Source organism: Penicillium rubens, assembly GCF_028828025.1.
Source record: "Penicillium rubens strain IBT 27055 chromosome Unknown utg000003l_segment0_segment0, whole genome shotgun sequence".
Taxonomy (NCBI): domain Eukaryota; kingdom Fungi; phylum Ascomycota; class Eurotiomycetes; order Eurotiales; family Aspergillaceae; genus Penicillium; species Penicillium rubens.
The window spans coordinates 7,226,818-7,249,499 of NW_026890601.1; the positions used below are offsets into that span (position 1 = coordinate 7,226,818).

General features: G+C 49.9%; 8 protein-coding genes across 8 annotated transcripts; 2 read left to right on the plus strand and 6 right to left on the minus strand.

The window, feature by feature from the left end:
- Positions 1 to 1,210: 1,210 nt before the first annotated feature.
- On the minus strand, positions 1,211 to 4,324 carry N7525_009002 (basic helix-loop-helix domain-containing protein; the record flags this gene model as incomplete). Its single annotated transcript, XM_002563071.1, has 1 exon — positions 1,211 to 4,324. The coding sequence occupies one exon, from the start codon at positions 4,322 to 4,324 to the stop codon at positions 1,211 to 1,213; it is 3,114 nt and encodes a 1,037-aa protein (XP_002563117.1).
- Positions 4,325 to 5,429: 1,105 nt separating this feature from the next.
- N7525_009003 (uncharacterized protein) lies at positions 5,430 to 5,655 on the minus strand (the record flags this gene model as incomplete). The annotated part of the gene is given in 2 exon segments (XM_061214573.1): positions 5,430 to 5,556; positions 5,576 to 5,655. The coding sequence occupies 2 exon segments, from the start codon at positions 5,653 to 5,655 to the stop codon at positions 5,430 to 5,432; spliced, it is 207 nt and encodes a 68-aa protein (XP_061069004.1).
- Positions 5,656 to 6,569: 914 nt separating this feature from the next.
- On the minus strand, positions 6,570 to 8,095 carry N7525_009004 (putative GTP cyclohydrolase II; the record flags this gene model as incomplete). Its single annotated transcript, XM_002563072.2, has 4 exons — positions 6,570 to 6,575; positions 6,633 to 6,914; positions 6,968 to 7,924; positions 7,985 to 8,095. 4 exons carry the CDS (start codon positions 8,093 to 8,095, stop codon positions 6,570 to 6,572), a joined length of 1,356 nt encoding a protein of 451 aa, XP_002563118.2.
- A 479-nt stretch (positions 8,096 to 8,574) lies between these two features.
- N7525_009005 (uncharacterized protein) lies at positions 8,575 to 10,968 on the plus strand (the record flags this gene model as incomplete). Its single annotated transcript, XM_002563073.1, has 6 exons — positions 8,575 to 8,579; positions 8,631 to 8,846; positions 8,991 to 9,736; positions 9,792 to 10,212; positions 10,260 to 10,551; positions 10,606 to 10,968. 6 exons carry the CDS (start codon positions 8,575 to 8,577, stop codon positions 10,966 to 10,968), a joined length of 2,043 nt encoding a protein of 680 aa, XP_002563119.1.
- A 986-nt stretch (positions 10,969 to 11,954) lies between these two features.
- Positions 11,955 to 13,753, minus strand: dbp5 (ATP-dependent RNA helicase DBP5; the record flags this gene model as incomplete). The annotated part of the gene is made up of 6 exons (XM_002563074.2): positions 11,955 to 12,233; positions 12,288 to 12,488; positions 12,538 to 12,775; positions 12,835 to 13,332; positions 13,399 to 13,567; positions 13,672 to 13,753. The coding sequence occupies 6 exons, from the start codon at positions 13,751 to 13,753 to the stop codon at positions 11,955 to 11,957; spliced, it is 1,467 nt and encodes a 488-aa protein (XP_002563120.1).
- Positions 13,754 to 14,335: 582 nt separating this feature from the next.
- Positions 14,336 to 16,864, plus strand: N7525_009007 (putative actin polymerization protein Bzz1; the record flags this gene model as incomplete). Its single annotated transcript, XM_061214574.1, has 6 exons — positions 14,336 to 14,380; positions 14,440 to 14,466; positions 14,554 to 14,979; positions 15,134 to 15,214; positions 15,274 to 16,420; positions 16,470 to 16,864. 6 exons carry the CDS (start codon positions 14,336 to 14,338, stop codon positions 16,862 to 16,864), a joined length of 2,121 nt encoding a protein of 706 aa, XP_061069005.1.
- Positions 16,865 to 17,261: 397 nt separating this feature from the next.
- On the minus strand, positions 17,262 to 18,430 carry N7525_009008 (uncharacterized protein; the record flags this gene model as incomplete). Its single annotated transcript, XM_002563076.1, has 3 exons — positions 17,262 to 17,975; positions 18,087 to 18,217; positions 18,355 to 18,430. 3 exons carry the CDS (start codon positions 18,428 to 18,430, stop codon positions 17,262 to 17,264), a joined length of 921 nt encoding a protein of 306 aa, XP_002563122.1.
- A 2,354-nt stretch (positions 18,431 to 20,784) lies between these two features.
- Positions 20,785 to 22,568, minus strand: N7525_009009 (cytochrome P450; the record flags this gene model as incomplete). Its single annotated transcript, XM_002563077.1, has 4 exons — positions 20,785 to 22,014; positions 22,071 to 22,094; positions 22,163 to 22,378; positions 22,434 to 22,568. 4 exons carry the CDS (start codon positions 22,566 to 22,568, stop codon positions 20,785 to 20,787), a joined length of 1,605 nt encoding a protein of 534 aa, XP_002563123.1.
- Between the last annotated feature and the right edge of the window lie 114 nt (positions 22,569 to 22,682).

Sequence of the window (22,682 nt, forward strand, 5' to 3'; positions counted from 1 at the left end):
CCACTCGGCATTCTTCGTGCCCCAATCGATCATCCGATAGGAACAAGGAGATGTGAAAATTGAAGAATAGCATTTTGGTTCCGGGACTAGACCGATTTTGCTCGATATCTGCAAAGCAATTGTCAGAACCCTCGTTATCAAGACGCTTAACGTGGACTCGAGCCTCAGATACTCGGTCCAATGGGATGCAACTGCAACGTTAGAGACAATGGTCAAGTCCGAGGTGGAAACTGTAGCGTAGCAATTTTAAAACCTTGTACATATGACGCCATAGTACGCTGTAGGAAGAGTTGGAGGCGCAAAAGGCTTCAGAATTGGCTGAGAAGTTCTAGGTAAGGTCCGTTTGTGTAGAATGACACCGGATGGACACAATTACCAAACGACTCCCTTTGGCTTTTTTACTTCAGCCCAACGAAATTTGTGAGTGTCTCGCAAGCATCGCTAATCATTTCGCTTCACAAACTGCCCGAAACGGGGTGAGTCGTAGCGGAGCTGATGCCTCGAACTAGATGGACAGCAAAAGTGACGAGACAATTCAAGTCCGCAGGAAAACCGAGAATGTCACGATGGGAAAGATAAGCTGAAATATTTGTATATGGTATGGTGAGTACAGGTCAGGAGGTCCACGAGTTGCCAGTGAGATTCAATTAGTGGCCTGAGTTTCCCAAAAGAAAATCGATGCCTTAATTTTTACATTACCTTACAAACAGACCAGGTCTTTGCATTCTGAGCTTGAACGCCCCCGTCTGAACCCCCTTAACGTGACTATACTAATTATCTATTGACACATTTGAAGCCGAAGCTCAGAGCCGAAAGGCGAATTTGAGTGCTTCTGTTGCATCCCGAGGGCCTAGATTCTTCCATACATATGTAGAGACCATTTCAAGACCAAGACGGTATTATTTCACCGGAAACAACTTGAAGAATCCCAGCACGGACCATGTCCCATTCTCACTGCGTGACCTCGATGGTGACTCTGGTCTCCAACAGATCAGGGAGTTTTCAAGTATGTGAATTGATTGTAATAGTTATGATGATGCCATTCTAATGGGCGCTAGGGCCTGCACAAACGCTATTCCTGATACCCTTCCATTCCCTCTCTTTTCACCAAAAGTTCCTTGACCATAACCAAACTAGAAATACAAAAGCCGAAAACGCCGTCATTATTGTGCTTGCATAAGTGACAATCGTGCTGGGAATGTTGTAGATCTCAGCCAGATACCTCCTGCACATTGGGGAGGACATTGGCGACTGGCTGTTCATCTTCCTCGATAGAGAGGCTGCCATAACCAGTGTCGTTACTAGCTGATCGTTCCCGGCGGAGGAACGGTCTTTGCGCGGGACAATCAACTAGATCTTGATCGGCGTCGCTTTGTGATGACTGGGATTCCCCCCTGCGCCGACGGGTCCTGCGTTTCTTAGACAGAGCCCTGTCAGGTGCGGTGTGCACAAAATCATCGACATTGATGCCTGCATCTTGGCAGATTGTTGTGCACGAATTGACAATCACTTCTACAAGAGTAGACGAAAAACCGTAGAAAGCTGGGGTGTAGGCATTTCGGGCCCAATATATGAGTTCTGCTGATACCCGCCCGAGATTGGGGATGTCGCGGGGGCAGATGGAGACATTGCGGGTTGGACGCGGCTTTTCTTCAGCTTCGTCGTCTGCAGAGGAGGTGGCCGCCTCTGAGACTGGAGTTGAAGGGGAGGATGAGTCGGAGGAAGCGATATAATCCACGTCAGAGGCGAGGAGGTGCAGCAGGTGATAGACAGACGAGAATCCAATGAGAGAAAGCTCGACTGGATCAATCGGAAGCTGATTGAACCAAGTGATGGCCTTCTGGATAGTGAAGGACTCAGGTAGTGAGGAGTCGCCGCCCGTGGATCGTTCGGTGACAATAGTCGCAATCATAGCACAGCGCACGGCAATGGATATTTCGTCCCGCACGGAAACTGGCAGGGAAGAATCCAGGAAGTTGGATGTGTGGCTCTGACTTCCCTTTCTCTTCTCTTTCGGTAGCGCGGCAAGAACTGCCCCAACATTTTCAATGCGGTTTTGTTCAAAGAATACTGCTTTCATCACAAGTGCCCGACTATACGCGGCAGAGAGCACTGGCGCCACATCAAGAGACATGCGAATCTTCTCTTTGAACGCATCACGGCTTGCCTTAGACACTGGGCCCTTCTCGCTTGCTTCGAAATAGTTGAGAAGAGCGGTTTGCAAAAGGTGACTGGACCACCAAGCTGCAAGTGCATCTGGGGAACATTGGATGGCCGGGTCCTCATCCACAACATCAAGCAGCACTTCGTCGTCGCCAGTACCCTCCTGGGTCGGACGGTTCCAAGTAAGGTTCACAGCACGTTGAATGATGTTGTCAATCATGACATCATCGCAGTCCAGCTTGATCAGGGCAGCGAGGTGAGGGGGGAGCTGATCAGGGTGGCCATCAGGCAGCGCGGCATTGAGTTCTCGCGCCACACCCCACTGGAACCTGGCAAGAGCGCGCGCAATGTCGTTGGACACATGGAACGACCAGGAGCCCGCCTCTCCGACGTTCCACAAGAGAATGCGGACATGCAAGGCCTTGATTATCATTCTTGTGGGAGTACAGGGGAGTGTGCCGGCAGCGAAGATAGTGAGCACAAGGCGGCTCTTGCTGATCTCAGCATCTCCACCAGTGAGTTGAGCATCAATTGCGATATCCCAGGTCTTGACTCGCCCCTTCTCGTCCTCCTCCGTGATTCCGGTGGCCCATGAGTAGAGTTTCCATCCCATTAGGCATCGTAAGACGTATTCAAAGCATCTTGAAGTAACGACATACCACTCTCGGAAGAACCTATGACGTGGAACACCGACCCGTTGCATGCTAGTCAGCCAAGCCTGCCGACGGAAATCACTAGACGTAAGAGGTGCAGTTGGGCTCTCAGAAGCCGATTTGGATGGGCCACGTCGCGCGATGGGCTGTGCATTGAACAAATAGACAAAAACAATAAAAGCACTACCAACGACCAGCGTCGCTAGCATAAGGAAATGAGAAAATGCACGCGCCTGCCAGGAGTACCAGAACTGCTTCAGGTAGAATTCCCAGTGTGCCAGTGTGGGTGTTTGGAAACGGCTGAGAAGCCTGATGGGGAGCGCGAACAGGCCCTTCGACTCGGACTCGGAATCATCGGAGCCCAAACCTTCAAGAACCATCAGACCGGCAAGGGCACCCAGCATATACTTGTTGGGCATCCTTGAACGTCGAGTGGAGGTACCCTCTCTCGCATACTGCGGTTGATGAGACGAGGATGATGACGAGGGGTATTTCATATAGGATTCGGCAAAGACTCCTTGCTTTGCAGTTTCAGCTCGCATACGTTTCCAGGCATCAGAAACCGGAAGGAGGCCTTCTGGGGGGTTGTGCGAGGCGGGTGAACTCTCGATAGACACCTCTTCCGCCTGAGAAAACACACTAGGTGATGCACCCGAGCCTGACTCTGTGGAGGCGTAGTTGCTGGGCGAGGACACAGAGGCTGAGGATGTGGCAGCCTGATCTGCAGCTTTATCAGCCTGGCGGAGCCGGTTCTTCAAATCAGTGTTCTCATCTTCCAATCGTTGGTTACGAATTTCGAGATGCTTGATGTACTCCGTCGCTTTCGACAAAATGGATGCTTTATTGAGCTTGTTCGCAGCATTTATCCCCTCCGCTTCGTCGTCATCCTCGGCCGAGCCTCCATTCGGGTTCTTCGTCGACCGAAGGCTGGGAACACTGTCGCGAAGTTCAGCGATTTTATCGTTCAAGTTGGCGCGATACCGCTTCTCAATGACATTGTGAGCTCGCTTCTTGGCGGGCATTTTCTTGCCCGGTTGCACTGGTCCAGTCACTGTGGTGGCATCGTCATCGCTACCCGTTTTTCGCTTCCGGGTCGTCCCAACGCTCGAGATCGGAGACACTAGACCTAAATGCTGCTGCTGGGTCGCGTGGCAGTCTTGTCCAGGCAGGATGTGTGTGTAGCCAAGGTTGTTCCCCGAATTGGACTCGGATGGAATTTCCATCAAGCCGAGCGGAAGATTAGGCGAGAAGTCTTTGTAGTTCAAATGACTTGGGGAACTCATATCTGTGTGCGGAGAAATAGATGGTAGATCCATAGACGAAGCCATTGGCTTTTGATCTCCCTCCGAGAACATTGGCTCATCCCATCGCATCCATTGGGTCCAATCTTGATTCCCATTCTCTCCGGTTGGATGTGTGAACGAATGACCATCTCCTCGCGCCTCGTCTCCACCAGAGTTCCGTGAAGAAAAAAGCTGGAAGTCATTCTCCATATTGGGAGCGGACATTTTGGCTGGTATTCCACGGTTGGATTCTCGGCCAAATGCCCGAGGCAGTCTAAGTCCGAATGATGAATTGGGCACTCTAGACAGTTGTCACTGACGAAAACGTTAGTTTCAGTAATATGAGAAACGCCACTGAACTTTTAAAAGAACATAATTGAGTTGCCTGTACAGCCATATTCGAGGCAAAGCGGACAGCTAGGCTGATACAGGCTAGCGGCGATCCCATGACATCAGTAAGGAGATAGATGATACTGACTGGGTCCAACTCCAAGTATAACGCTCGAACTCAAATAAACGAAGCTTAACAGACGTGAATGTACTCCGTGCTTTCTGCAAAGTGAGATGCAAAGACTGAGTTGCGAGGAGGGGAATGTGAGAGTCACAGTCACGGGCGGTGCTAGGCGATTGGAGGAGCAGAAAGCAGGGGTGTGCAAGATACCCACATAAAACGGACGTAGTGGAAGTACTTAGGCCCAAGGAACCAGGTGGGTTCTGGAGTCTGTTGCGCAAAGGTGATCCCCGAGCGATAGAAGGTGGAGATCACCTCTTGAAAATACGGGAAAAGACGTAATGGGAAGAGACACGAGCTATTGCTTCAAACTGCGATCGAGCTTCCAATCTCCATGCATGAAGATCAGGGGATGTTGTATGGACCAGAATACACCAGCCCAGGCAGCCGAATGGGAAGGCAGTCTCGTCGTATGATCGCGGCTGGCCGCACTTCCGGCTCGCCGGGCACCCCTGACGGTATCCCGGGCGTTAATTACGCTGACTCATGATTGTTTGGGTGTGTAATATAGTAACTAAATTTCCACAATTGTAATCAATAACCCATGTTCATTGGTTCCAGCTGCCCCACTCTACCCATCTTCAAGGCTGCAGGTGTCCTGGTGGGCATGTGATTTTAGCGCTTCACTCTTTCACTTCTTTACCTTCCCTTCTCGAGCCCGTTATATTCCCTTCCTGACCTTCAATATCCAGCTGCGAGATGAAGCTAGCTCAGTTCCTGATTTTTCTTTTTGCACTCTGATCGTCTTGACACGTCATCGCGTGAGGTCTTGGCGCCCCGCAGGTAGGCGACACGGGAAAAATTGGGCGTGTTATGATCTTATCTGATCGTGCTAGTCTCCACTCCTGCCTCGCCGGTAACCGGAGTCCAGTGGAACGGCGCAAGAGGCGAATGGGATATGGTACTCCATACAACATAGCAGCCTGTGTGGATCTTGAAATCCGTCCTAGTCCACATTGACTCACATTAACAGAAGCACTCGGCTGCCACGACCACGAGCAAAGTTTTCTGTCTTATGCTTTGGACGTGGTTCATCTTCCGTCATGGTCCTCTAACTTCCTGGAGATCCATTCACTTCCAGTCGGGCCTCTTTCGGTTGAAGCTCCACTCTTTGGTCTCAAAACTTCATGAAACAGTCAACTGATCTCATTCTTGCCCGTTTTATCTACCTACAGTAACTACAGTAAGCCGGACTTTATGCATCCAGTACCTACAGTAACTACAGTAAGCCGGACTTTATGCATCCAATTACTACCAAATGGCAATACCAATGTATTGTTTTCATCATCCCTTCATTTCCCTCACCGACTTCTTCACTACGTCACCAGCCTCGTATGGAGCACGGATCTTTAGCCTCTCTAGCGCATTCTCCAGCCCCCACTGGCGGAGAATACCGAGACACCGCATATTTGGCCGATACAGAGGAAACATGCAGAAAGCTCACTGTTCTTACAGCTAAGCTAGTGGGATACCATTTGTCACAGCCTAAAGGGTTATGCGGGCTCGAGAGTTGACTAGGAGTTGTGAAACGCCTAGATAAGACCAGACATAGCGACCATTGTCGTTTAGGCGAACCTTTATTTTCCCAGCTGAGTACTCCCTTCATGGATAAGGCGTGCGGGGAAAATAGAAAAGTGTGTGCATCGGCGTCAAGGCTGTTGACCAAGCTACCAAGCTGCGTCAGATTACAGTGAGTACCTTTGCGATTTGCTACTACTAGTGTTTCGCTCGAACTGCAACATGGATTTTGTTATTTGAGTGGAACAATCTCTTTTCTTTGCTTTTTTTATCTTTTAAAAGTATGGATTCATGCTTGTCGAACCTGAGATAAAGCGCTCTATGATGACGTGCGTACACACACATCCACCAAACTGACCAAATTATGAACCAAAAAGGACTACTGAAATTAAAGTGACCAATTTGATCTTCAATCTCAACGAGGCAACATAGCGCCCAAATTTAGTGCTTCAGGGAATGTCAGCCATGCGAGTCTAATATGTCCGAGGTCGCTGATCAACTTACCGAGATGTCTTCCCATTTCTCCCAGCCGCGTCCACGAACTTGAGCCAATTCTTTATCCGTCAGCTGCTTGCCTGTAGTAAAGTATCCCGACTGGATTTTGGCATCAATCTCGACCCTTGAATCACCAGGGATCATCTCGTCGGGAATAGGGATACGCTCGATAATCTTGATGCCAGAGTCCACAATGGCGTCGTGCTTCATGTTCGACATTGACAGCATGCGATCAATCTTAGTGATACCGAGCCAGTGCAGAATGTCGGGCATAAGAGCTTGGAATCGCATCTGCAGTGGGACGTCAGTATATACAAGCCACGTTAAGTGTCGAGGATCCTTACATCTCGAACACCCGCAATATTCTCTGTCCGAGTGAAGTATTTATCGGCAGTGTCGCCTCCACGCTTGCGCGCATTATAAACAAGATACTTAATCACTTCTCCAAGGGCCCGACCTTCCTTACGGAAGTAGATGACCACACCACTGCCGCCATTCTGTGCCTCTCGGATGGCTTCGCGAATACCGAACGCCAAGTATGGTCGACAGGTACAGATATCTGACTGGAAGACATCACTGCCATTGCACTCATCGTGGACGCGCAGAGCCAGCTTGACATTCTCGTCCGCGATCCGGTCTGGTGGGCCGAAGATGTACACGGTAAGGCCTCCGATTGGTGGCAGGAAGGTTTTCAGATCAGGCCGAGTGATAAGCTCGGGGTAGCTCCCACCAGTATGCTCGAACAAAGTCCGACGAAGAGTGCCTTCGTCAACCCCAAAGCGCTCTGCCACACCGGGAAGATACCAGACAGGCTCGGCTGCTACCTTAGTGACACGAACCTCGCCGGATGAATCAACAAGGACAGACCCGTCCACCTCCAGCAGTCCATTCTTCACATCATCTGCAATCTCCGCGAGTTTCATGTTAGCTCGAGTGACCGCCATGGTTGGACGGATATCCCAGCCAGCCTCCAGCTCTGCCTTAAACTGGTTGACGATGTCATGGCCGTAAGGGTCTAGAGAGACGATCTTTTTCTTATCGGCCCAGGCAGGCTGCGGGGGGAAATTGAACGTCGGCTCAGAGTTACGGAAGTCCGGTCGGAAATCCGCGTCCAAGTCACCAGCGGCAATCGCAAGGGCATTGTAGATGCTGTAACTGCCACCGTGGGCGCCGATGGCATTGCGGCGTTTGACGAGGTTTCCGCTGCGGGATACGACTACCGGACCCCGGGATTTAGCGTCGGGAGCGCCCCACTCAAGGGGGACGGGATCAATGCCGCTCTGGCCTGGGTAAGTAGTCAACTATACTTGATATCAGCATCATACGAACATCCAAGTCAGTACATATCTGATATTCCTCACGATAATATGCTTGCTGTATCGGTGGTTGGGGTCGGTGGGGGCAGTTGGGGATGGTTCTGGCTCCGTTTGTAAGGGCAAGACGGCGGTGGTGACGGGTTCTGTTTTCAACATGGTTACTTATGGAAGGATTGCTCCAGGGTGATGACTCCAGGATGAAGCGAGATTTGAAGAGAGTTTACAGGAGAAAGAAAAGGAAAGGTAAGGGGAGAAAGAGACCTGGAGGAGGGGAAGTACAGAGCCATGTGACCCATGGACTTATCTTTCTCCTCACGTTATCTGAGGGGCTTATCTGCAGGTTTACAAAGGGATACTAAGTAGTATGGATATATGCGTAGGTATAGTACTTTGTATTCATTTTGATTATCATGTAGTATCGTGTACACATAGAATGGCGGTATAATATAATGCGACTATCTAAACTGTTCTAGTTTCCCCAGCTTCCCCCCACATCGGTTTCCACCGGAGTTCTTCGGCGTTCAATTTAACTCGTCGGAGTTAGCGAACACCGAAATTCCCTGGATTATTGCATTTTGCCTGGAGACACTACAGATAGACGGAATACCTTAAAGCAGAATTGCCTGTATTTCCCCATGAGGTAAGTGATTTCGGTTCGTATTCCAATGCCACCCGCTAACTACATGTACAGTACCTCGCGTCGTCGGAATGGTAAACCAGCCTCCTGTGAGCCGTGTCGCAGAGACAAAGTCCGCTGCGACCATGCATTGCCTATATGTACACGCTGTAGAGATCGGGGCCTCGCCCCGCGGTGCTACTATCACCCCGCTCCCCTGACGAGGCCCAAGGGTCGCCGGATCTTCCCATTGGCAGAGGGAGTTCCCTTTGATCGACCTCCATCAGCAAGGTGTGTCAATTGTAAATTCACTTTTTTGATCTCATTCCAGCCCACATTGAGTTGCCAGTCAATTACAGCCGCCAATGCACTTCTAGCTACAGAGTACATCCACACATATATACATACCAGTCTCTTATGATTTCTGTTTCCCAGGAACCCTCATTCAAGTGGGACATCACTCAACCCCGACGTATCTACTGCGGGACAAGAGAGCTCTACTGGGCGCATAGCCCGTACCCAACCACTGCTTTCTGGGTACTTCGGCCCCACGAGCTTCGTATCCCCTCTAACCGAGGATGTCGACTTGGGGTCGGAAGGTCAGGGCCTGGGCCTGGAGATCGAATCTTCCCAGAGAGTCCTGCCACCATACTGGGTCCACAAGATCTCCGAAATTCTTTTGATACTCAACGATTTTACCAAAGTTGAAGCCCTAATCCGCGATTATTATGCACTAAGCCAAAGCGCGATTATAGCGGCACCATTCGTGCTCAACAGCCTTGGTCCGGTCGGTTCCATGTGCAAAGAGAACATATCAGATCGGAATCTCTCTGATTTCACGTCTTCACTGACGGTGAGCATAATACAAAACACGGCTGAGATTTTCGAGGTTCCGCCCGAGACACAAGGGCGAGACTTCCATACACTATTCACCGGTCCAGCAATCCGCCTTGAGATTATTGGGCTTCTATGCGCTCTCGCTGGTCGAGCAAGGTATCTGGGGCTTGCTAGTGACAGGTTCGAAGATGACCGAACCTCGCGATCTCAATATGCGCATAAGATGCTTGCAGCCAGCGATGCCGCACTGCACATTTGCAAAATCCTTACACCACTCAATGACCTTACGATATGGTTGGTGCACGAGATTCTCCTGCTGTCGGACATAGTACATGGCGATTCAAGTTCGTTTAGCCCGCCCAGTTCATCTAACACCTTGCACTTCCTAACATCGTCTAGGCCCTGCCTGCTGGAAGCGACTAGGCGAACTTTCCACGGACATCTTCGCACTCGGTCTCCACCGTGACTCCAAGACTCCCAATGATCTACCCGAATTCCTGTTAGAGTCACGCCGACGACAATTCGCGGCAGCGTACCAGCTCGACAAGAGCATTGCCACATTCTTAGGCCGACCGCCAAGAATACCGTGGCGATACGCCGATTGTCGCATGCCTCTTGATATAAGCGATGAGGCACTAGCTACCGATAACAAGGTCTTAAATTATTCCCACGACTATATCGACGAGAATGGCTGGAGTCGCCACGGAGTAGTCCAGCGGTCATCGTGGATACGAGTGAGATTTATCATCAGTACATTTCGGGACGAGATTCTCGAGGTCTCTTTGCAGAACATGACACCCGAGATGGAAAATATGCTCAAGTAGGTCATCCCTTTCTTTCTTTACGTTCACCAGCTGATCCATACAGGAGTATCTCGCAGAGATGTCATCTAGCATGGGATTCGCTCCCCAGTTGTCTACGCTACAGCCCACAATGCTGGGATCAGAATTTACACATAGCAGTGTGTCTCATGATGATTATTTCATATCTGGCATACCTGTACAACGACTTCCTCATCCAGAGACTCATCGCCGGGAAGAATAACCCGCGCGGAAATACAGCACTGCTCGCCGTCAGCGCTGACATTTTATCAACCGTCCTGACATTAGGCATGCAGCGCGAACAAATGATCGATCTTCGGCCGGATTTTGCGTGGACGGTGCGTACTAAATACAAAGCTCCTTATACCTATTCTATACTAAATGAATGGCAGGTCCTGCTCTACGGCTTCCCCAGCGCCAGTCTACTCATCAAAGCCCTGCAGCACCAAAAACGCACAGGGGAGCCATTCCTCTACGAAGGGTCCAGATCGGCACTTATCCGCAATCTGAGTGTCTTCATTTCGCATCTTGAATCTATCGTCCGGCCGGATAACGCCAACTATGCTCTCTTTCAACGGGCCAGTCAGCTGTTTTCTAGGATCATTGATGAGATTCTGGAGCCGCAGTCGATTCTTCCGGACTCGAATCTTGAGGATACTTCCGGTTTCGACTTTGATCCGATGATTGAGGTTGATGGCCTGGATTTGTTCAATCACACGGATTTTGGGGTTGCATTTAACCAGTGGTTGTTTTAAACTTGTCTTGCAGTGGCTTCATATATAGTCGTCATGGAAGGGCTTTGTAAATTTGCGTCTGTCGAAGGGGTACATATGTACTTATCAAGTTTATGGGTACATAAGTGTGGTTGAAGCCACCAGAATAACTAAAACGAAACGGGCGCGCGTACTACGCCATCGACGAACCCTCAGAAGGGACATTACTTCATATGTAATATCGCTAGCTCTTGGTCTGGACTGTATGCTCCTGGGACTGAAGAGGATATCCTGCGGAACATGAACTCTCAATCAAGTTAATGATTAGCAAGAGGCTGAGCCACGAGAAGACAGACCTAGGCTCAAAAATAAAATCTCAGATGTATAATGACATCTGCCAGGGCACGAGCAGTACTAGCATCTACCCGAGAGCGACGAGCCGCCGACGTAACGAACTCGATGCAGCCCGAGGAACTGATACCTGGATCTAAGCGGCTGTAGGAAATGGTGGTGGTGACGGAAGTCGGCTGGACGATATCTGCGTGCTTCAACTTCGCGTCGATGGTTACGTTGACGTTATTGCTAAGCTCCCGATCGATGGGTTGGACAGAAAACTGGTTCCATGAGATGAGGAAGATGCACGAGAATCTGAATACATGAAAGATTAATAGGCGCCGAAAGGTGACCCACAGGACGAAATCAGAATCACAGGAAAAGAAGGAAGACAATCTACAGACAGGCCGGAATGGAAAAAGATGTCTTTTTGAATAGCAATTGACTTCCTCGACTTCAAGACAGCCGCTTCTTTTGGCATATCTGGCAAATGCAGACCAGGAGAAGTGGAATGGGATGCTGGAGCCATGCGCGCAAATAGGTATCTAATTTCCTCTCCCTGTTGGGCCGCGAAAGAAAAAGAAGAGATTTCGTCACTCTTCAAAGCATGAAACGTGAAATGATTCGTTCAAACCAGAATCTTGAGATTGAAGGTGTCAATGTATGTTGTACACTGACATCGACATTCCGAGCGCTTAGTTGGTCTGCACAAAGTCGGCCTGGGCTCGGGTATTCTTGATAGTCTTCTTAATCATTTCCTCCACTTCATCCCAGTCACTAGTATCGATGCGGTCGATGACGCACTGGAAGTGTTCTTGGATCTTGCGAAGCATCTCCCACTCATTGCGGTTGGAAACAAATGAGATTGCCACGCCAATGCGACCAAAGCGACCGGTACGGCCGATACGGTGAAGATAGGTTTGGTAGTCGGGTGTGTTGGTACGCTGACCGCCAGAGTACTCCTCGGGGATATCCTGAAGGCGAGAAAGTTTAGCTTTGAACGCAAAGCAGACAAACAATCAACTTACGTAGTTTACAACCAAGGAAACTGTAGAGACGTCGATTCCACGAGCGAGAACGTTGGTCGTGATGAGAACCTTAGCCTCACCGCTGCGGAAAGAATCAATAATCGCGTCACGCTGGGATCCCTCGACACCACCAGTCAATGAGGCAACGGTGTGACCCTCAGCAACCATACGCTTCTCGATCTCAACGGCAGAGGCACGGGTCTATACGGCGATCAGCAATATTCCAAACTTGATCTGGGACGGTACCTACCCGAACGAAAATGATAGAAGACCCGACAGTGAGCAGCCCGTAGAGCTGGACGAGGTTCTGATATTTCTCCTCTTCAGTGCTGCAATCCATGTAGAGTTGTTTGATGCCTTCAACGGTCAACTCCTCGTGTTGGAGGGTGATCTCGTTTGCGGCAGGGGCGAACTTGCCCGCGTAGCGGTAGACGTGAGCGGGGAAGGTCGCGGAAAACAGGACGATTTGAACATTTCGGGGAATCATCCTACCCAGGGGAGACTATTTAGCTGAAAGCTTTAAATGTCGAGGTGTGAAAGTACTTACGCCTTGGCCCGAATGCACTGGTCTCCCAGGCCTTGCTGGTCAAGCATGTTATCGGCCTCATCCAGGACAAGCACCTTCAAGCCGGTAGGGCTCATAATACGCTTCTTAATCATATCCTGAACAGTACCGGGTGTGCCAACGACAACTGAGCAGTCCATCTTCGACGGGCGAGCATTGGAGTCGGCAGGAACAGCAGTGCCAATGATGAGACCATCAAGGAACTGACCCATAATCTGAATCACGCCGACAATCTGGCGAGCCAATTCACGGGTGGGAGCGAGGATCAGAGCTTGCGGCGTCATCTGTAACTGCTCCGTCGAGAGGTCGAGACGACTGAGGATGTTGAGAACGAAGGCTGCGGTTTTGCCGGTACCGGACTGCGATTGACCAACCAAATTCTTCGGGGGGTTGCTCATCAGAAGGGGAAGGGCACGCTCCTGGACCTTGGAGGGCTTGCGGAAGTTCATGGTCGAGAGACCTTTCAGGATGCGCGCATCTCTGGTGTGTCAATCAAGTTAGCTTTGAGGCGTTCATTTGCAAACCATATCAGTAAATAGCACTCACAGGCCTAGATCTTCAAAGCTCTTGACTGAGAACAAGGGGTTGTTGGGGTCCGCTTGCAAGTCACTCAATTTCACCGCAACAGTGTAGTCAGGCTCCTCAAGATTTGCGGAACCCTGCGCGGGGGCAGAGGCCCCGTCCTCATTGGGAGCGGCGGAGACATTGGAGGTATCTGTAAAATCAAAGAAAAGAATATTAGCTATCAGTCGGGGTAGCGCGCGTTTTCCGGTCGTATCGACTGGAGGAATCAGCGACGGTGGCGGTCTCGTTTCGTACCGGTGGGCTTCGTCTCGTCAGGCTTGGTGATGCGGTCAGCCAAGGAGCCCGCAGCAGGCGTGGTCTCTAGATTGTCAGACATTGTACAAAGTCTGGGCGGGTATCTCGAGTGAGTTGGAGAAGGAAAGGTGGAGGGGTGGTCGTGGGGTAAAGAAAAGTTCGAAATGGATTAAGATGAGCGCAGGGGATTTAAGGCGCCAACTGAGGATGACTTCAATTAAGCCTCAGGAGGAACGGAGGAAATCGAAAATCCAACCCAAGGAGAGAAGAGCAATAACCGAAGAAAACAATAGCTCCTCTCACTGAATGGAAGAAAACAGATGACGCCGAAGGATAGGAACTAGTCCGAATTGAGTCAAAGTGAAATAAATGTAATCGTATTGTAATAGATGGGCAGGACACATATTGACTACCAGCAACGTGTATGTTTGGTATTGTCACACCGGGCTTCTCCCCGCCTTGGCTATTGAGCTCATTCTTCCTGTCTAAATGGCCTTATTAGCCCATTGAACACTGCCTAATTGGAGACGTCGACTATTTTGGCTGACACCAGACAAGTGGCTCATAGACGAGCAGTGCTAACACCAGGCAACCCGATCTCATTGTTCGGTCTTCCATTCCCGCACTGTCCCATGCGCGTCTGCCTTGGGATCTTAATCCAGCCATGGCGGCCGCAGACGTTGCTCCCCAATTTGGAGCAGAGTTAAAGGTATCGATACTCTACAGTGATAGTCGCAGGTACATAGCTAACTGGGTTAATTTGTCTAGGATTCCTTCAAACCAGTTAATAGTTGGGTATGATCCCGATCTCATTTCCCCGCAACGAACCCGTCAGATCACCTTATGTGCTTGAAGTGGAGCTAATGCAAACATGTTGCACAGGTATCAAATGGCATATCATGGGTAGACGAGATACACCAATTTTACCGCGAGCGCAGTGCCATTGAGAAGGAGTACGCATCCAAGTTAACAGCCCTTTGCAAGAAGTACTATGACCGCAAGTCGAAGAAGATCAGCCCTTTGAGTGTGGGCGATACACCCACCTTAACCCCCGGCTCCCTCGAAAGCGCATCGCTCACTACATGGACTACACAATTGAACGCCGTGGAATCCCACGCCGCCGAACGAGACAAATTTGCCTCAGAATTGGTAGTGCAGGTGGCGGATCCTCTGAAACAAGCTGCCACCCAATATGAAGAGATTCGCAAATGCCATGTTGAATATCATGGAAAGTTAGAAAAGGAACGGGAGGCAGCATTCGGTGATCTCAAGAAAGCGAAGGGCAAATACGATGGCGCATGCCAGGAGGTTGAATCTCGCAGAAAGAAAATGGAGTCCGCTTTTGACCATGGCAAGAGCAAAGCACAGGCAGCATATCAACAGCAAATACTGGAGATGAACAACTATAAGGCATGGCTCACGCAACCGCGAACTTCGTGTCCTGATGCTAACTTGCGGGTAGAACCTCTATCTCATCAGCATCAATGTGACAAATAAGCTCAAGGAGAAATTTTACCATGAATATGTCCCTGAGGTGATTGATGTAAGATGAACCTGCCACTCCCCATACACTGGATCGATTGTACTCATATTCCCGGCCAGGGCTTACAAAACCTCAATGAAACACGGGTCGCAAAATTGAACTTGATGTGGTCGCTCGCCGCCCAACTTGAAAAGGCATCTCTTTCAAATAGCACAGAGCACATGGCCAATCTTCTTGTCGAAATCCCACGCAACAACCCGCATCTAGACTCCATGATGTTCCTCCAGCACAATGTGACTCAATCGCAGGAACCCGCAAACCTAGGATTTGAGCCGAGTCCAGTATGGCACGACGATGCTTCAATCATCGCCGATGAAGCAGCCAAGGTCTTCCTGCGCAACGTCCTGAGTAAGAGCAAAACTCAAATCCGCGAACTACGCGTCGAGTCCGACCGGAAGAAGCGCGAGGTCGAAGGAAGCAAGAAAGTGCGCGAAAATATTCAACATGGCAAAGATAATCGAAACGAGTTAGATGTCGTGCGGTCCATTTTCTACATTCAAGAATCCCTGCACGAGGTTGATCGCAAGTGGGTTACGGCCGAGGTAGAAACGGCAACTATCATGGCAGTGGCTGGAGATTTGTCGTTGGGGGCCCAGAACCACAATTTCCGCTCTCAGACATTCAAGATCCCGACAAATTGCGATCTTTGCGGTGAGCGAATCTGGGGCCTGTCCGCCAAGGGCTTTGATTGTCGGGATTGTGGTTACACCTGCCATAGTAAATGTCAAATGAAGGTGCCTGCGGAGTGCCCGGGTGAGCAAACGAAGGAAGACAAGAAGAAACTCAAGGTCCTGCGACAGGAACAGGCTGGTGCCATGCCTGCTGTGGACATCGGCACACCTACGGCTTCCACTGCCGCCCCGTCCCTGACGCGGCAAAACACAATGAACTCTCTTAGCTCAGGATATGCGGCCAGTACGGCTCGGTCGGTATCGAACGTTGCTACTCAGCCCACAGCAGAAAGCCCAGCAGAGGAGCCCCCAGCTCCCGTTGCAGAGACGAAGCCAGCTGCCACTGCCCCAAGGAGGAACCGGGTGCTAGCACCACCTCCGACAGCATACATGACTGCACCTCCACCTAGCGACACTGGCATGAGCTCGAAATCCAAAGAGCCACGAGGTAAGATGCTGTACGCGTATCAAGCCACCGGCTCGGATGAGGTCAGCGTGGAAGAGGGGGACGAAGTGATGATCCTCGAACCAGATGGTACGTCCTCTTATCCTACCGTTTACACCAATTCCTAACAATTGCACAGATGGTTCTGGATGGATGCGTGTGCGAGCCGGAGCCAACGAAGGGCTTGTTCCGGCTTCATATGTCGAAGCCGCCCCAACACCATCCCCCGTGCCATCCGCTAGTCCCAGTATGCCTGAGCGACCTGGGTCAACCTACTCGAATTCCTCGGCATCCCTGGCAGGAAGCGCGGCGCCGAAGCGTGTCGGACCAGCCGTCGCGCCCAGACGAGGAGCCAAGAAATTGCAATATGTCGAGGCATTGTACGACTACGAAGCCCGCAGCGATATGGAGTGGAATATGGCAGAGGGTGACCGCTTCGTCCTGATTAACCGGGATAGTGGCGATGGATGGGCGGACGTCGAACGGGGCGGTGTTACGAAGAGCGTTCCGGCGAACTACATCCAGGAGGTGTAGTTGGGACGGATTGTACCCACTGACCTCCGTGCATTTTTTTCACTTGTCTGTTTCCTTATAGCGTCCAGGCTTGCTTTCTCTTATTTTTGTTCACTCTGTATAGTCGGCGTATCAGTGCCGTTCCGTCATTTACATCAGCGAGGAGCACTGGGGGCATTCGTGCTTGGCATCCATTCGCGAGACTCGGATAGAGCATAGGACACGTCGTTTCCATTGATTCCACATGAAAGTTATAACTGTTCCCGTGGATAGCAGTGCAGATGTAAGATATATCACAAACAGCGGGAGCCACTTCCACTCTTCCATTTTGTATATACGTCTTCAACCTCTTCCAAGAGATAAAATCATCAATCATCATGCGAGTTATTGACCGGGTTCGCAGCCCGGACCCCTCGTGTTATTGGGCTGGTGGGAATCCGGTATCCAGATGCTCAAACCCTGTCTCAGCCGACCACATATACCTAGACCAATCCTCCACATGGAACATTTCCTCCATAGCCGGCAAGTCCAAATCCATATTGATGTTGACCTCATTCAAATACCCCAAAGTGTTATCACCCAGTTCCAGCGCCGGGTCCAGCGAGAAATCAAAGGGGTGCACCCCATCGAGCGGACTAACCATAGGCAACGTCTGCGCAGGCTGGGCCCCCGAAACCGCCAGCGAAGAAGGCTGCAGAGAATACGCCGGATCGAACAAAGCCGCAGCCGTACCCTCCTCCCCCTCCGAAACGGGATACTCATACAACGACCCAGGCGCCGAATGCGAAAGCGAACCCTGCTCAGCGCTAAGCGTCCGACCCGACTCTAACCCGGGCACCGCCGACCCAGAAAACGACACAGTATGTCTAGCGGAATCAACCCTAGACACGGAGCCGTCGGAGCCAGACCAATCTCCCAGCGCATCATGGTAGATAGTCGTCTTTCCAGGCGACGAAGCGGACGAAGTCGAACATGCCGACTTCGACCCAGACCTAGACTTGGACTTCGAGGTTGTCACGACGGTCTTCCCCGCCGAGATCGAGCCCGTTGGACTTGGACCTGGGCCGGGGCGTGGGGCAATGGGGAGGAACCCGTTCGGATTTTGCCGATGGATTCTTCCGCTCGAGGATTTCTAGAAAAAGAGCAAACACCAATCAGTACCATGGCGTTTGCAATTTCTCTTCTTCTTTTTTTCCCTGCCGTGAGAATTCCGGGTTTGGCTTTGTTTTTGTGTTTGCGTTACTTTTGGACATTTGAGCTCTGCGTCGCGCTTTGCGCGAGCGTGCTCGATTGGAGATGTGCAGGGTGTTGCGTTGCACATTGTGCATGTTGCGAAGGGTCGGCCTTTGCGCTTGATGCGGATCAGTGGCCGATCTGGGGGGTTGGCAGGTTAGTTTTTAGCTTTGGGGAATACATATGTAGGGAAATGGGGTTGTTTGGGTATAGTATGTGTTTTATACTAGAAGAGGTATGGGAAAGAAAATGAAAATCCGACAACTGTGAGTACTAACCATGATGTTTGCAGCTGGTCACACGGTGGCCCCGTATACAAGCTTCGCACGCCCACTTTTGACCGTCGATAAGCATTCCTTAAGATGAGAGGTGGTGTGTGGATGGGGACAAGCTTATATACCTTTTTTTGCCCCCTAAGATCGTCCTATGTAGGACTGAGGGGTCAACCGGGATATTGAGATGACACAAATTTTTCTTTTTTTTTTTCTTTCTCATTACATATTTCTTTACCTCGGAATAGACGTCTGTGTGCGAGAAACTCTATGATTCGACAGCCACAGGATCGACTGGGACTGCATTTGGAGGGTTCAGTTGTGGCTTTGGTGGCTTTTTCAGGGTATCTTTTTGCTTTCTTTCGCTTTTGACTGGAGCTTGGGCCATAGTTTCATCTTACTATGCGGTACTTTTGTTCCGGACGTGGGTCTCCGACAGAAGATACCAAAAAGGGTAAAATGGTTGTGTGGTGTAGTATAGTACATATGTAGACTGGGGGATGGCTGTACATACTATAGCTATGAGGGATTTTCGTATTGGAGAAGTCCCAGTTATGCTATCAACTCCAATTTCCTCATAATTTCCCTAAAAAATCGGATACTACCCAGATTTTCCAGATTTTCCAGATTTTAGAAATGCCTCATACATTTATATCTCTTTTTCACGTGGATCTGAACTCGGTAATCGAGACGCCCGTTCCACCATGGGGCTGCATCTGGAGGTGGCTGTGCTGTTGGATTTCCTATTAACCATCAACCGCAATAACCTGGTTTTTGTTTCATCTCTTCCTCTCTGTGAATACAAGTACACTCAACCCTTTTTGTCAGTTTCTCACTCTAATCTTCTTCTATCTCTTATTTCCCTTCTCTCTATAAGTATTGAAAAGAAACGAGAAAAAGGGGAAAAAAACAAGCTCTCTTTCCGCTGTCAGCTCCTCCACCAATCATAACGGAAAAAGGATCTTACCGCCCCACCTGCAATATGCAGTATGCGCCATTTATATATTCCTGAGGCATTTTTCCTTTCCACTGGTTTTCTCAAACCCTTTCTCGTTTCGACTGATTTCACTGATTTCACGGATTTGACTGAAATAATTCTGGCGCCTGTTGGGTCACTTCGGTCACACGGCATATGATGCGTTGGCCTTCTTTTTCTCCTTTCCTGTGCGGAGATCGCCTATCCCGTCAGAGGGGAAAAAAACTGGACAGCATTCAACGGGTAGACCCTTCGACATCTCTGATTCCAAGTCAGCAACGGATTCAAACAAGTTATACTATCCTCAACCCCGGGATAATGATTGTCTTCCCATGGGCTCAGTCGATATCCAGGTGCATCTGTCAGCTAGGAACCGCCCACAAATATTCGAATTCTCATAATCGATCCAAGTACCTGGACGACGAGCATATCGCAAGATAAGATGTCTGCCATGATTATCTCGACTGTACCAACGATGTCTGTGAACGCATGTGACATTTAACACTCGCATTAACTCGATCGCTGCAGTTAACATGTCAAGAGAATATCATACTAATAGTTTCAAGAAGATGGGAGTCTCAAGAAAACCAGTCCAGCACAAGGTGCGGACATGGCTATTTATATTAGTGCCCAGCATTTCCCCTGAACGAGCAATATTGTCGATATTGCAAGGATTGCTTGGAACACCCGTGCAGGGACAGCACCCCGTTCGCTGAGTTATATGGCTCATATCAATATGTTGCGCCCCCGGTTCAGGCAGGGTTTTATATGGCGGTGATAATACCCTCGTCGGGTCTTTCGTTTCACCGCATGGTTGCTACTGGAACTTACCTAGGTAGTTTACACCGACTATTTGACTAATGTAGGGTTTGCACCTCACGAGCATTAACGCATACCTGAACATCCCAATTTGGATTCGGAGTTTCTTTCGATTCAAGCTAAAAGTAACAGAATCACCAGGTCACTTCTCAACAAACCCCGATAATAACATCGAAGCGGTCGTCAGGGAGCATCTGGGAGATCATGTAATGCTCTCCACTCCCAGGAGCCTGCTGAACACGCAGGTGGCAGCTGTCGCATATTATAATCCTGGTATAACCTGTGCCATCGTGAATCGTCTTTATATAAGTTAGGATGCCACCACACATCATCTACCCGGTTTCCTGGGTAGGCAGTGCAAAATATACCTGAATATATTATATTCGAAATCGTACATCACCCCGAAGGGTGGATAACAAACACCTCGCTGTAGGTAGGTAACCTTGGGATATTCATACATGTATAGCTTCGCTCTTGGCAAAATGGCACATGCCTATACTTCATATTGGCATTGTAAATTGAGATACTGGGATTTTGTTTGCCCCGGTCAACGTTGCCAATGCACAGCTGTCTCTCTTCTCTGATCTAACCCCAGCATCGCAAGTATGTGTGCACAGCAAGCAGACATTCCATCAACCAACTCATGAATCCACCGGCGACTGCACCCACTGTCTTGTCTCAGGATCAAGACATTCTCCCTCTGCCTCTTTCCACTCCCTCACCACCAAATCCGCTCTCTCCTTCGACCTCGACGTAATCCTCGCCGGGAACTCCTCAGGCATACACACAAATCCCTGCGTCAAGCGATCGGGATCAGGCAAAATCAGAGATCCCGCGGCATCAGTCTCCGGCGCGATATCAAACGCCCACAGAATGCGCGACATGCCAAGGAACAGACTGCGCTCGGCAACATGCATGCCGGGACATATACGACGGCCCGCACCAAAGGTGAACACATCCCGCTTTGCCGGATCCGGGTTCGCCGCTGCCTCCCCAAAGCTCTGGTAATCGTCGTGGTACCGATCGGGATTGAATACTCGCGGGTTTGGATGACGAGCCGGATCCATGTGGATGCCCCATACGTTGTTCATCACCCCAGCCCCCTTGGGAATAAAGTACCCTTTGTACTCGTCGTCTTGTGTGACTGCGTGTGGAACGGCCCCGAGGATGGTCGTCGGCATCCAGCGGACTGTCTCTTTCATGCAGCCCCGTACGTACTGTAGTTCGGACAGGTCCTCCATAACGGGTAAGCGACCTGAACCCACCACCCTTTCGATCTCTTCTTGGGCTTTGCGTTGGATATCGGGGTATAGTAGCATGGCTTGAACGAAGGCATATAGCGTGCTCGATGTCGTGTCTGAGCCGGCTTCTAGGAGTGTTCCGGAGATATAAGCTGCCTGGTCATCGCTGAAACCGTCTTCTTTCTGCGCCTTGTACATCCCCGCGCAGAAGCATGGCTTGATTGTGTTTTGTTCAACCTCTTCTTTTGCTCGCAGCCAATGGCTCAGATACAGCGCTTTCTCCTTTTTGTGGAGGTCTTTTGCTTTCTGTTGTGCTGGGAGAAGGAATTCGGGTAGTTTTCGTAGCCATGGGAAGAAGTCAATGATCGCTGCTGTTCCGGTTTGGTTGAGGTCGGCGAATTCCGAGAAGCCGTTGAACAGTTGCATCATTTTCTCGTCTTCGTATGTAGGCGTGCGCCATCCGAAAACCATTGTGGTCGTCAGGGCGTTTGAGTATCGTCGGATGTGCTTCAGGAATCCTTCTGGCTCTGTTAGGAGCTGGTATAGCATTTGACGATTTTCTAGCATTTGGTAGGGTAGATATTTCTTGGATGTCGTAACGTTAAGCAAGCCATGCACCATTTTGCGAAACTAGAATCAAGTTAGCAGAAGTATCGCAATAATTATCACTCTCAAGTCATGCATACCCCACGCCATGTTGGTCCGTAGCCCTAAGATGGAAGGTCTAGTTAGGTACAAGACACACCCGAAATTCATTTTGTTTGGCTTCACGGCTTACCATCATCAACATTCTGAGATCACCGCTGCACAAAATCTGGCCAATATATAGCTCTGGGCGGTGCGAATATATACCACTTCTTTTATCCAAAAGCTCTTTGACTGCCTCGTCACTGGATAGCACAATCAGACACTTAGTGCCTAGCATCAAACTGTAAATTGGGCCATATTCACGAGCCCATTTTTCGAATTGGAGATGAGCATCTTGAGAGGGCATCTAAAGGCGATGAGTTAGTGCAAAGTCCCTCATTCGGAAGCACTTTATCGCATACTTGATGAATGTTGCCCAAGATGGGCCATGTTGGAGGACCAGGGGGATAGTTCTTTGGTCGATGTCCAATTCTGAGGATGCGCGAAAGAAGTACGACAGAAATAGCTGCCCCTAGTACCATGGTAATTGGTAGCATTTTGGATGTTTCAAGATATTTTACAGCCCAGTAAATCGAAGCTGCACTCCTAAGAAAAGAATTGACATTGCGATCAAAGTATCCTAGCGATATCCCTTGATATATAAATACGAT